Source organism: Centruroides sculpturatus, unplaced genomic scaffold (assembly GCF_000671375.1).
Source record: "Centruroides sculpturatus isolate CEXI.00-Female unplaced genomic scaffold, Cexi_2.0 scaffold419, whole genome shotgun sequence".
Taxonomy (NCBI): Eukaryota; Metazoa; Arthropoda; class Arachnida; order Scorpiones; family Buthidae; genus Centruroides; species Centruroides sculpturatus.
Genome location: NW_019384753.1, coordinates 554,827 through 570,372, shown reverse-complemented (window position 1 = coordinate 570,372; position 15,546 = coordinate 554,827). Strand labels below are relative to the sequence as shown.

The 15,546-nt window shown below is 26.5% G+C and overlaps 1 protein-coding gene across 1 annotated transcript in view; it reads right to left on the bottom strand.

Moving 5' to 3' along the window:
- LOC111628643 (utrophin-like) overlaps positions 1 to 15,546 on the bottom strand; it is a gene marked incomplete at its 3' end in the record, with an annotated part of 219,893 nt that overhangs the window by 47,143 nt on the left and 157,204 nt on the right. Inside the window, exons 14-16 of the mRNA XM_023372474.1 lie at positions 11,809 to 11,843; positions 10,886 to 10,976; positions 8,193 to 8,431 (exon numbers count right to left, since the gene is read on the bottom strand). Of these exons, the coding sequence (XP_023228242.1) occupies positions 8,193 to 8,431; positions 10,886 to 10,976; positions 11,809 to 11,843 (365 nt within the window). The remainder of the gene's footprint in view (positions 1 to 8,192; positions 8,432 to 10,885; positions 10,977 to 11,808; positions 11,844 to 15,546) is intronic.

The window sequence follows — 15,546 nt, the reverse complement described above, 5'->3', positions numbered from 1 at the left end:
ATATTATTTGCATATTCAACTTCAAATAATAATGTTCTAATGTACACAAAATATAATTATTATACACATTACAGCTATAAAATTCATGAATTGGATAAAATTAGGATTAACTGGCTAATGGTAACTTTATCCAAGTCTTTTGGTTAAAGCAAATAACAATCAATAAATTTTGAACTTTGCCCATATAAAGCATGGTTTATCCAAGTCACAAGTGAATAACATTAATATTATCCAAAAATGGATAGCTGAAGCAAGAACAATTTGAATAAAGCAAGAATATAATTTAGGATTTCACTTTGCAAAATTATCTAAAATCTTTCCATTGCAGATTAGATGAATAAAGAAGGTATTTTATTTTTAAAATCAACTAGAATTTTATTATTTATTTATCTATTGCATAAAAATGAAGTAAACAAAAATAAACGTTACTAGTTATTTCACCAAAATTACCCCATATTTAGCTAAAAACCATATCTTTAAAATTAAAAATTGTAGATTTAGCTTTAAAGTAACAAAAAGTACTTTAATTTGAAAAATATTGATATGGATGTAGATGTTAAATTTTGTATACCAAAAGCTGATCATAGTAATAATTACGATTGAAAGATGGATAAAAAGAGCCTCTGGTAAAGCTTTTAATGTTTTTACATGATTCTGTGTGAATTCAACAGGACTTTTAAGATGCCTATTTTTGTGCCTGTCTTCAATATAATGTAGTCCTGCAGTTTACAGGATTTTTTTAAAAATTTATCATAGGCATTAAAAAAATCAGCACATAAAAAAATCATTGTCATATCACCAATTGGCTTGAAATTTGGTAATAAACTGTCAGACATGGCAATATTGCCTGTCCCTACTATTCATGTATTGTCTAAAAACAATGTTCATGACAAAAAGGCAACATAATGCAACATTTTTATTTCTTGTAATATCAGATTAAATAATTATACTTGTAATAAATGTTAGAAGTCAAAGCCAACCAGTGCCATATGCCATCAGGCTATATATATATATAACAGCTACATTAATAATAAATTACCCAAACAATTTGACCTTAGAGGGAGACGTTAGGTGCCTTCTAGGTCAAATTGTTATGCTATAACTGACAATGGTTATAGCATAATTTTAATTATACTGGATAAATTAATAAAGAAATAATTATAAATTACATTGACTAATATTTTATAAAATTAATTCACATAACCTTATTTTTTGAAATATTAGCATAAATATCATTAAAATAAAATTGGCATATTCTTACCATATTTCCACACAAATAAGAGCATGCTCTTTTATGTGAAAATTGCATGTTTTTGAATTTTTAAAACATTTACTGCTGTGCTTATATGAGCATACCTCACATATATGAGCATACTCTTGTGTGCCAGCTTGTTTTGAGCTGCTTATAAGAGCACTGCACTACTGTGTCAAGGTAAATTAAATATAAATGTACTGATATAGTATATTTAGTGAAACCTGGGTTAACCATTAAAAATAAAAAGCAAAAAAAAAACTGCTTCCAATACTATAAAAGTTTTCAAAAATAGAATTATTTAAGGTATTTTGCCCCATCTATAAGAGCATGCACTTATATGCATGGAATGATGATAACTATTTTAAATAAGTGATTTCATTAAAAATTTTATGCTGTTTTACATCAATAATACATTTAATAAAATTCCAAAAGAACTAATATCAAATAAAGTATAACTAGTAACAAGTGAATACAAAAATATAAATAAGACTATATGAGTGATATTCTTATGTTATGTAATGTTGTTATTCTTAATAGAATCTGAGAATGATTATAATTGTTATTTTGTTTTTTGTTTTAAAATTAAAACAATAGTTTTAGAACAAATCAAAACAATTACTTTATTGAAGTATAATATTTAACATCACAAACAAATTCCAAGTGCTTTCATACTTTTATAGTCCATCCTTACAGATTAATGCTGTTGCTTCTGAATTGCTTAAAAAACTCCTTAAACAAATTAGAACCAACAACTTTCAAAATTCTTTGTTCTAATTTGTTCTAAATATGATACTCTTCTTGGCATATGGCAAATCAATAATGTAAGAGAAAATGAGTATTAAAAAAGTTTTAAAAATGGTCTGGCAGAATAGCATTATCTGAAGTATAAAAATTAGAGATAATGTCTTTGTTATTTATGTGTTTACGTTAAAAACTTTTGAATTTTTGCAATACAACAGATGTAATAGTAATCTAATGAAACCAAAGATGATTTGTTCTGATTTGACATATCTTTCAGGAGGCTGACAGAAATCTCTCTTTTAGAAGTTTCTTTCTATAAATATCTAGTAATGGTAGTTTTATGAAATTTAGTGTGTCATAATTATGCTATCACCATCAGTAAACCAACAGTTTTCTACATTTATGAAACACAGAACTTTTAATAACATTATATCAATATAATTTCATTAAAACTGGCACCTGACTTACATTCTAAATAGATTTTGCAACTTCTAAAAATGAAGAATACTCTACACTTTTCTGTTAAGTCATGAAAAAACGTTCACATACTAAAATTTAATAATTTATTTATTTAATAAATGTTTTCAGCTTTTTGAAAAACCTGTATTTTAAGGTTGCATTAATACAGAATAATCAGAATACATATATTGGAATAAAATCCAAATATGACTTTTAAAATACCATAAACATTGTTAAATAAATATATTGCTGGATTTTAAGGTTTTTGAACATTTATTTGAACTATATAATCTTATGATTCCTTTAAATATTTTTACAATTAACACTTCATATTTTTTACCTAACTGCACCACACCAGGATGAATATATAAAAAGAGAACAACTCACAATAACCAATTAACCAGAGTGCAAAAGATTGATATTTGTGAATGTTTTCAAAGTCCATTCTGGGTTCTTCCTCACGCTTCTTTTTTTTATTTATTTATTCAAACAAGCTGGCTGTTAACTTTTGAATATCTATCTAATGGTATTCAATTTGGGATACAACATATGAATGCATTCCAAAATGTTTAAATAATATTGAACAATATGATGAGTTCAAATGCGCATGCGTTCCACTTTCAATATGATTGCAAATTAAATATTATTGTCAAGTAGGACCTGCCATACCATCAAAAGGCACATCTCCTCTTTAAAATTAATGCAGGTAGTCCTGCATCCTGCCTTAAAAATTTCAATTCCCTCCAACCATTTAAGATGTTCTGGGTGTGGGTGGTAAGGATAATATGGGCTCCAGAAAAGTCCGCCATAATATCTGAGTCCATTGCATAAGTGGAGAGGGCTGTTGTAACCCTATTATGTCAATGCCAGATTTATGTTTCTTTATTAAATTTATATGAACCCCCATTGAGCATTTGGTGGAGCCAACATACAGCTATTCCCTATCCCATCTTTCATCTCTAATAGGGATGCTATAAACACCTAAGATGGTCTTTTCCATTATGCAGTATGTTGAAAATGGATGGGCATCTCCTATAGGCAATATTGACTCGACAACTCTTGGCAATTGTGGTGTACAATGATTTTAAATGAAGGTTAAAAGTGAGGGTATCCTCTCCTTATCCTCTTCATGTTTATCTTTCAGTATTTCTGTGAACTGGTGGATGCTTCTTGCGTACATCTGTGGCATTCACATAATGTATAAGGTTGTTGTAACCATGGGTCATGGCTATCTCTTCTATATTTCTTACTTCCTGTGCTAGTGCTTGTGGAGTGGAAGAATGCCTGAACACTCTCCTAACCAAAGCCCTGAATGCTGCTATCTTGTATGGAAAAGGATCACATGACCCAATTGGAATATAAGTGGAGATAGCATTTGGTTTATGATAAACATACGTGCATATGTCCAACCCTTCAATCGTGATATCTATGTCCAAGAAGTGGATCCTGGTGGAGCTTTGTTGTTCCACCTCAATGAACAGCCCATATGGATTGTCGTTCATTGCATCAACAAACTATATTAGATTTAGTGCTGTCCTCCAGAAAATAATGATGTCATCTATGTATCTTTTGTACAGGAATATATTGTGGGGGAAGCATGGTAGGATCCTGTTTTCCAATTATTTGACCACATTTCACAGAGGTCCCTGAAAGCCGGACTGCCCATGGGAACACCTCTACTCTGTGTGTATATAATACCATTAAATTCAAATACAGAACTATAAAACACCAAGTGGGCCAATTCAAGTATGTGTAATAATTTTATTTTATGAGTATAATCAGGGACATAATGTAGCCAAAGCAACCTGAAATACCAATAAAACTTTTGGCAAAGGTTCTGTGAGTGAGCACACCACCAGGAATTGGTTCAAAAAATTTTATTCCAAGAATACAGATCTAAAAAATCAGAATTGAAGAACATCATCGAATCAGAACATCACCTGACTGTCCAGGAAATTGTAGAAAGGTTGAACATACTGGACATTATTCAACCATTTCTCAACATTTAAACATACAGTAGAGCCTCGATTATCCGACCCCCGATTAACCGACACCTCGGTTAACCAACCGTCCTAGTCGGCAAATTTCAAATGTCCGCTAGTGATGTGGCGCTACAATATTTGGCCATGTCTTGGCTACTTTAATATTATTTTTACGTGTTTAGCTGGCAATCCTCATTCGACCATGAAAGGGAGCTAGTATTTAAACGAGGCTTAATTTTCTAATTTTTAACGATACAATAGCGACGATTATTATTTTAAAAAATTTTTGTTAGGCTTAACATCGATGAAANNNNGCTTAATTTTCTAATTTTTAACGATACAATAGCGACGATTATTATTTTAAAAAATTTTTGTTAGGCTTAACATCGATGAAGTAGATTAATAGCGATATGCTAATATACTAATTACCTGGGATATAATAATATACTACACTAATAATGGATTTTTTCATACTTTTCGGTTATCCGACTTTTCAATTATCCGACCAACCCCAGTCCCCAATTGGGTCGGATAATCGAGGTTCTACTGTATTAGGGAAAGTCAAGAAGATCAACAAATGGGTACCACACAAACTCAGTAAGAGATATAAGGAGCATCATTTGGAGGTATGAAGTTCTTTAACTATTCATCACAAAAATGAAAGTATTCAAATGAAATTCTTCCCCATTCACCTTATTCTCCAGACTATCACTTTTTTATACATTTTGACAGTATTTTGCAAGGAAAGTCTTCAAGGAAGAGGATGCAATAAAAAGTACTTTTAATGAATTTTGACTTCTCATTTTTGTGATTTCTATCCAACTGGCATTAATGCATTTCTATTGCATTGGGAAAAGTTTATTAATGTTGATGGAGACAATTTTGATTGAATATGTAAGTTTTAAATTAAATTAATAAACATTCATTTCATTTGCAACAACCTACATACAATAAAACCATCAATACAATCAGAACAAACATTGAAGGAAAAAAAATTTTGTATTAATACATTGATGAAACCACAGATGCACCTTGTAATAGTTAACTTGCTTGATAGTGCAGATGTGGCAACTAAAAATACATATTTGCTTTATGCTATGTTCACAGAAGCAACCATTTAACTACTGTGAAATGCATAAATTATGAACTAAAACTTTTGTGTCCAAACAGCACACCTTATGACAGAGTGCTCCTTTTCATATCTGTTATTGCTATATGTAGCCACAGCTATATGCTCAAAGCAACTATTGTGCTGAAAATGTTTTATATCAAAATGTTCCATATAAGAACATTCATTTAGCAGAATTTGTGAAACTATTTGTGTGATGTTTCCTGGTACCAATAGATAGATTATCAACTGCATAAAAGTCTTCATAAAAGCTCCAAAAAGAATGACAGACATTTTTAAGAATGTTTCCAAATATGACTAGTCCATCAAAGCCCATGTACTAATATGTTAGGGTACCTGGATATTGGATTCCATCTATTATGCTGACAATATTCACAATGCACACCAAGTTGTCAAAACTTTTAATCCTGAGAATGTTATGCTTTTAAGAAGTTCTAGAGTGTCTTGAAAGTAATATCATCAAGCAAAAACTTGCCTATATTAAAACCAATTTGTGTTTTCTTAAAGACATGATTACTAAGTTGGAAGGGCGACTTCATCTCAATGAATCATTAAATACAGTCAACTTGGCAATTAACAAAATTATTAGTCTATTATATGTATTGTATAAAATGCTTACTTTTAAGTAGCCAACTATTTAAATTTTTTATGAAGGAACATACTTCAGCTTCTTAACATACACAAGTCAATTTCCTACCTGAAGCTGTCCTAAAACAGGACAAAAAAGCATTCCTTTGTGAAAAATTTAATCAGTTGGCTACCTGAAAGTAAGCATTTTATACAGATAATAATATGGAGCCAAAAACATGAGGTAATATTTGATCAGTAGTCTACTTGGATGTGTAGGAGCCACTTTGAAAGAGAAATTAAAAAATATGCTAGATAGGAATCTCAGATGAAAAACTACTTGCAGTATAAATGATGTGATTTTGAGTGAAGCAATATCCAAGGAACTTTTCATTTAAGTTCTAGGAAAATAGCATCTCTTATGTATGCCCAATTACATCTTGTGATGTAGAGAAATCATTCTCAAGGTATAAAAGGTTGTTAGACTGAACATTATGATTTTATATTCTATAAAATTGTTTGAATTTTGAACAATTCAAATTCTTAACATTCAAATTGAAAACTCAAAGTAAGAAAATCTTTGGATTTTCAAATTGTTTAACAGATATGTTTATGTTAGTAAATGATTTTTCGAGATATATATACTGCATTTCTTAACTTGTTTTTCTTTAACAAAAATTAATTTTAATATTTTCCAAAGTTTTTGTAAATAGTAATTAATTAATTTGCCTCTGTATAAAAAAAACAAAAAAAAAACAAAAAAAAACAAAATGCAAAATCAAAAAATATTACTGATTTATTTTACCAAATATTTAATAAGGTTATATGCTTATTTCAATTAATTAAAAATACTAAATTTATATTCAATTAATGTAATATATGATTAAATATAAATATTTCATTTTATAATTAAATGAAGTTTTCTGCAGAGCAACAAGATCATTGTAATTAATTTAACAATTAAACAATAAAAAAGTGAAGTTTTATACTCAAATAAATTTCAATATTAAATTAATAATTAAAATGTTGAGGTAGGCATGCAAAAGTTCAATGATTTCTTTTAATCTAAAAAGCTGTCTTTTATAAAATAATAATTTATTTATAAACTTCTACTGAAAAATAAATAATTTTTTTTAATTCAAACATAATAATTAACTGAAAAATGAAAATATTTAATATTCTTAAATTACTAATACTAATAAAGCATAAAAGTGATAAATTTTATTTTTAATAATGTGATTTATTTAAATAATTGTTTTTTAATTTAAATATAACAGAAAAATATTTTTGCATTTTACCATGTATTTTTTTATTTTAAAAGACAAGTATTTGAATTAATACTGAAAGGAAATTACTGCATATGTATAAAACAAATCATGATTTTTAAGAATAAAAAAATGATTATTGTGAGTTATAAATAATTTATTTAATGGACTAAAAGATTTATAAACATAAAAATTAAAACGGAAAAATAAATTTTATTAATAGATTATTGCAAAAAATGCATTTTTTGTCTGTTGATTCAATTTAACTCCTATTAGATTTCTTTAAACTACACATTTTTAAAACAAAAACAATCTTAATATATTTGTAGCAATAATGTAAATTATTTTTATTCATATTTGATATTAACAAGACTCACTGTTATTTTATTTATTAAAATACTGTATATTACTTAAAGTATTGTGAAGCTTAACAAAATACATATGCAAAAATAAAGATTAAGAACTCAAATGCATTTTCTACAATAATTTCTTACTGAAAATAAATATAAATTTTAATGGTTCATTTCTATTCTGTTATCTAAGCTATCATTCTGGTTAAAAATAAGATTATACTTATTACTTTAAAATTAATTTTTAATTTTAATTCAATTAAAAATATCTAGCAAAATTACTTTTTTTTTAAAATTATCTTTGGAAATTGGGCTATGATAAATATATGAATAGTGTCAATTCATGTGTAAATACTATAGCCCTTTTCACAGAAAAGATAACACAATATATTTTATTAAACTTTCTAATAAAACTACAAAATTTTTATAACTAAAGATATTTACTTGCAGCTGTTTTACATGATCAAGAATTACAGATGAATCAGAAGAATTTGAATGTTCCATATCACATAACTGCTGTTCTTTACATTGCAACCACTGAACAAAACATGATTCTTCTTCTTCTAATTGTTGCCAAGCAGGTGTAATTGATTGAAGTTTATTACTTCTTTCTTCTACCCAACGACAAACATGAGCCCATCTTTCTCCTAAGGCTGCTAATTGATCTTCTAATGCTGCATAAACTAGATAATAATAATAATTGTTAGTGTTATAAAAAATTCTTCATAAATGTATTAATAACAGTAATAATAATAATATCAAATTTTAAACACACAAAATTATACAAAGCACATTTTAAAAGATAATAATTATCATTGATAACTAAAAGCAAATATAATAAAATTACACAATTAGTAAAAATAATTCAAATATCATATCCCATTAAAAACTTGCTCACAGACTACAAGCACAATGTGATTAATTTACAAAAATCGTTAAATAAAAAGAAATACAAAAAAAATGCAAGTTCTCATCTAAAACAAATCTATACTACAGACATACCCCAATATCTATTTTAAAATAAATCTCAGTTCCTATTCCAACAAATAAAAAGAGATTTTAAAAACATTATATTACTATCAACATCCATTATAAAATTATAATTATATTTTAATTTTATTATAAAAGTTGTTAAAATTTACTTAATCCAGTTAATTTGAGTCTTACTTGATCTTATGATCTGTCATCATAAGATGTTTTACTTTCATACTTATTACACATTCAATTGTAATTGATATTTAATCCTTAGGTTTATGTTAAGAATAAAAATAAACTTTCTTACTAAATTTACTTAGTATTAGAATTCTAATGCAAAAAATATTGATTCTATCTGCTTCCATTTTTTGGAAAAGAATTTTTCCATTGAGAAAGGATTATATTTTTCACCCCAACTGCTGAAGATTGTATGCATAACCAAAAAGGTTACAATCAGTCCTAAATATTTTTTTTAGAAAAATCAATGATAATAAAAAATTGGAAAATATAGAAACACCAGTAAAACCAAAACTCCAGCAAAAATTCATGAGACATTTAATGAAAAAAGTTTCAATAGCTTTAAGCTATTATTGTTAACAGTAGTGTTCAGAAGTAGAACAAAAATTCAAACATTGATTTTTAAATATTGTGAAGGCATCATCTGATTGGTAATTGGTGTAATGATGTAAAGCACAGGTAAAATTGTAAATGAACCTCAAAAAGGAATAGACATGTAATTATTTTTTAAAGGAAAATTTAAAATGATATAACTAAATTATTCATATTGAGCTCAAGCAATCTAATCAGATATTCATCTTTGTATTCCTGGACAGATATTTTGAAACACATGTATAACACAAGATAAACATTTTAAATAGTTCTACAAATTCATCTGAATGCTGTTCTGACAAAAGTACCTGGCAAATAAAAATTTCACTTGAACTTAGCAGAATTAGGAAAATGACCAGAAACTCAACTATGAATGCAGATGATTTAGTAGAAGCTTCAAGAAGATCAAAAAAACTTTACAGGACAAAGAAGTGAAATCGAGGAATGTTACTAGTTTCCATGCATTATAACAATAAATGAGGAAAAAGGTTTTTTTTAAAAAAGTTAGAGGAACAGGCATGAAAGAAGATTACATTTAAAAAAAAACAAGATAGTTTTTGATCTACTATGAAATATTTTTCATTGCATAGTAGAAAAGTAAACAACTGGAGTGTACAAAATTTTGTTGGAAGAGGGAGCAGAATGGAATAGTATGAACATTAAACATGGTATTTCTGAAATCATTGGAAAAGTGAATTAAAAAGCAGAAGAATTTGAAGATAGGAAAATGTAACACAAGGTTGTTCCTGGAAGCTCTAAAAATAGTAGTAGAAGTGAAAGATGTATTTGAGGCTGAGAGATATGAGGAGAATTTGAGTAAGGTCATCAACAGCCAGGACACCCAAACATTATTGATGATTGAGATCACAACAAAAGTTTAAAGCTAAAAACTAATGTTATTTGAGATAGTAAACATGTCAAAAAAGATGTACATGAATTATTTGTCTGCATTCATAGACAACTACAGTGTGATGTATAGTGTAACTATTGTCTGCTACTGGTGGTTTAGATTTGAATTAAATAAAGTTTTTTCCAATTTACAATATTAAAATCAGAATAATAAACAATATTAAGTTACAACATTATCAGCAAATAGAAGTAACTAATGGCATTTTTCAAATTTTATCTCACCACAGTATTACTAAAATTAAATTCTGCCAAAATAAAAAGTTTCATTATGTTCTTTTTCAAATTAATTTGATTTGAATAATGTAAGGAATAATCATATAATAATGAAAATTATACTGAGAATTATAATGATTAAAATCTAAGTTTCTAATTATTATTTTTGAAAAATTGTAAATCATATTCCCAACAAAAACTTATAACAACAAGAAATTAACAGGATAAAAATTTACCATAAGATTTCTAAATAATTTAAATTTTAATTAATTAATTAAGTGCAAATAAACTAACGTCTTTTTAGTTTTTTATTTAAATTTTAAAATATAAAAAAATTTTATTTTTATGAATTTTTAATAACTTTTCATTAAACAAAGTAATATTTTTCTCTATTTCTTTATAAATAAAAAAAACAAAATTCAATATCATACCATTATCTGTACAATTTTCATCTACCACAACCACCATATTAGAAAGTGAATTAACAACTTCTTGTTGTTGTTCTACATCTTTCTGGATTTTCTATCCATATAAAAAAAATATTTATATTTAAGCCACAATTTATAGTTCATAATTATGAAATATATTTTGATTGCTAAAAATGTTTTAATCAGTTAATCTTAAAAACTGACTAAATCAATATTAATATTTTTTTAAATTAAGTTAATTACATTACTTCTTAGAATTAAAGTTAATAAGAAACTTAAATTTAAATAATCAATTGAACTTTTTAGTTTTTAATTTAAAAATTATAATTTCATAACATTACATATTATTAATCTATATTTCTAATTGAAACTTTATATCATTCCAACATAACAGTAAATAAAAATCTTAAACATTTTTTTTAACATTATTATTTAAACTGTTTCAGAAAATCTGGCAATTACAAGCATAATTTGCAATAGAACTGCCTTTCTAAAACAAACAACAAAGAAATAAAAAAAATGTCAGTATGCTAATTTGAAAAATTTTTCTAGCAAATCTCTTTAAAAACTTGCTAGAAATTTAGATTGTAAAATTTTATGTTTGTAGATTAAAAACCAAATAAAAATTATGAATTTTAAAATATTTAATTTTTCCATCAAAAAATTATTTGATGTGCAAAAATTAAACCTAGTAAAGAATCTTCAAAGATCATTGTTCTAAAGCAGACCTGGCCAACTTGTAATGGGTGTGATTTACTTTTAGAAATTAAAGTACCTGTAATTTACCACTACTTTTATTCTTTTGTAAGAAGTTTATTTCATTTGACATCTTATAAAATATAGTTTTATTTATTTATGAACAATTTTATTTATTTGTTTATATATTACAAACTTATTTATTTATAAACAATAAATATTCAACATACATGCATGTCTCTGCTAGTTAATATGACATCGATGACTGCATTTCATCAATCAATTATTGAAATATTTCCATAAAAGTTGTTTTTTTCACATTTTAACAGATCATATTATTTATAATTAATCAAAATGATACCATGAGTGACTTGTTGATCAGGCCTGCTCTAAAGAATCTTAACAAAAGTTTACTTATATTAGATATTCATCATTTTCACTTCAGACTGGTATAACTTTTTGTTTTTTTGCAACGGAAATTAAAGATATTGCATGTTGATAAGACTTTCATATAATCTAACTTTATTCTTATTATTTGTAATTATTAGAGAAAGATTTAAACTGCATATAAAATGTAAATTTTGTATGTAAATTTACATAATCTAATAACAAGACAGAATTCTCTGTTATTGTAATTGTCAAAATATAATTGTGGTTAAATACAAAAGATTTAAATGTAAAATTGATATTTTTCTCATCAATTCTGATTCTGTTTGTGTTCATTATTTTGAATTTATATTTTTCATTTAAAAAAATAACTATTGGAACTGAAAATAATGAAAATACACATATTGCTTTTTTACATATATAATTTAAAAACCTTTATTTTTACTGTTATATAAAACTGCGANTTCCGATTTATTCGTGTACGCACCAGACGGAAAAACAAAAAAATATCGTGTATCCACAAACACTCCAATAAATAAATAGAATTCAAACGACATTTTGAAATGTTTCCCGATGAAAATGAATAATAATAATAATAATTTTCAATAAAAATGATAAAATGTAAATTTAATTTTATCATAACGAGTTTGCTTGAATTTCCTTTCTTCTGAGATCGCAGCAATGCGCGACGGGTAAGCTAGTATATTATAATATTAGATATTTGGCAGAGTCATTAAATAAATTTTTATTATATAGCATAATATTATTATGATAATTATGATAATATTAATTTTGATAATTAATAATAATATAATTTGATTATATTACATAATCAAAAATTTCAAATATTTTGCTATTTATTGGAATTTTTGATTATATTATTATTCTCATAGTTAAAAACAATTATTTGTATTATATCAATAATTAAAAATATTTATCATATTTCCTTAATTTGAAATTGCATTTTTACCCATTTTTTACACGTACAAATTAGAGATAATAAAAGTTTTCTCGCCATAAAAAATTTTCTAAATTTGATTTCAAAATAAGAATAAGAATGTCTTAGAATTGAAGTAACATGGCATAATTTATGACTTTCTATTTGTAAAAAGCCATAAATTATATCATATTATTTCTCTCTTTTCTTTCTTCTTCAATTCTACTCATATATCTTTCTGAAATACAATATATTTAATGTAATAGATGGCTCATCTACTCGTGGAAATAATCATTATTAGATACTTTTAATTATCTTTGGCTATTGTGTCAGAAACAGAGATTCTTTAATTAAACAAATTCATAAGAATAAATTCTAAAAGCCAATCTGAAGGTAAGATTTGTGAAAACAGAATTACTATTGTTATTATGGTTGTGCTTTTGATTTATATTCTTGAAGATAAAATATCTTAAAATTATTGCCAGATTACATTAGGCTTTAATAATAATACTAATTACTAATTGAATGTCAAGTAAGTTGGCCTGAGGCAGACCTTAGACGCCATCTCTTGATAAATTTAATAATAATTACATTGATATTTAATTACAGCCCAATATAATCTGGCAATTGTTTGGCATTAATCTAAAAATCAGGTTAATGGATGCTTATATTTGTACCTTAAAATGTTAGCATTTTCATATTTTTAAAGACATTTTAATTAAATTGTGATTTTCTTACAAGACAAATTACAGAATTAAAACAAATTACTATATTACATTTACATGTTATTAATTCATTTATTTTTTTGTAAAATGCCATTCTGATTACTCAATAATTCTTCTTATTATATAGAATGCAAAAAACTTGTTTCTTGCATTCCATGTAATGAGAAAAATTCTGATTTGATTTTGAATTTTGAAAAATCTGAATATATTAATTTACATATAAAATGTTATCCAGAAAATTAAACAGGGCAAGTTTTTATTCTATTATTGAATTATTGAAAATTCTGATAAGTCATTAAATAAGTTCAAATTCCATGCTGTTGAATTCACTTACAATAGTTAAAGTATTAATACCATATTTTTGCAGATTGTCTGACATGTCAATCTATCCAGGGAAACCATGGAATCAGATATTTTCATATGGCAAAAACCAACATGCTGGTTTAAGTGAGGTTATACATCCCTCTCCAGAAAAACATGATGCCTGTTTTATTCTAAAATTGTGAAACTGTCAGCTTTAAATCAAAAATCACAATTATATTTTTAATTTCTGCATTTTGTCTTCTTTCTAACCATTTAAAATATTCATGAAATGCCAAAAGTGCTTTTTTTATGTTTATTTTATTGTAATTTGATCATTAAAGGCAAAAATAAATATCATATTTTAAAAACTCATTATAAATTATCTCAACTTACATCCGTTAACATTCACTTTGTGTGAAATTTGAAATAGTGTTATCTTTGAAGATAAAGGCAGATTGTCAGTGCAGCTTGCACTGACTAACCACCACCACCACCACCATCACCACCACAACCACAATAGTACTGTAGTAGTAGTAAATAAGATGCTAATTGTTTTATTGTCCTATAAACAAAGATTCTCTTCCTGGTTATAAGTCAGTGAAATTACAATGTTATTATTTTATTGTACTGGAAATAATGTTTTCTTTAACATTTATTTAACAACTAGTTTTGTTAGATCTGATTAATTTTATTTTTTAGTTGCAGTTTAATCAGCATGCTAGTAACCATGGGGTTTCCTGTATGCTGGTCTCTACCAATTATATGCAGCATGCCAGTCAATCCACAAAAATATGGTACGAAAAAAGAAAATAAAGATTAGAAAAGAAAAATTACCTTTACTATTATAAATCTTACAGATTATAATCATTTTCATAAAAGATCCAATGAATATAAATTTCCTCAAGTAATCTATATATATAAAAATGAATGTATGTCTGTGTGTGTGTCTGTGTGTGTGTCTGTGTGTCTGTCTTATGTCCTTCATGCATTACCACACCGTTTATCCGATTGCCATGAAACTTTGGAAAGTTGTTTAATATACTCTCACGCAGGTTTGTGGCATAGTACGATTGCCATAAAACTTAGGAAAGTTTTTTAATACACTCCCGCGAAGGTTTCTGGCATAGTACATTTAACCCACAATAGATGGCACGCGTTTATACGAGTGTATCGAGACAGTGTGTTTGATCTATTTCAAATTGTGAAGACCATTTCCCCCTATTTCAAAAAATATCTCTATATATGCATTTGTGAACTGTTATTTACGATATTTGTAATAATTTTTGTTTAATCACTTTAACTTTTTTTGCTAATTATGTATTCGCTCGAACTTTGTTAAAACCTTAACTGTATCCCGAACAACAACCGAAGTCGTAGGAGGAAATTCGCCTATTTTACCGATCTAGGAATCCCCCTTTTCCAAATTTTAATATCGACTCAAAATAATTTAAAAAGACAAATTACAATAAAACGGTTTATTATCCAACTATCAAAAATTTCACAACACGCCAAGGAAGAGAGGAAGGAGCAATTAAATAATTAAAATTATAAAGGATTTTTTAAAAATATATAAAAATGGGGAATATTGCACTTCTGACAATCGCAGCGAGTGTGTG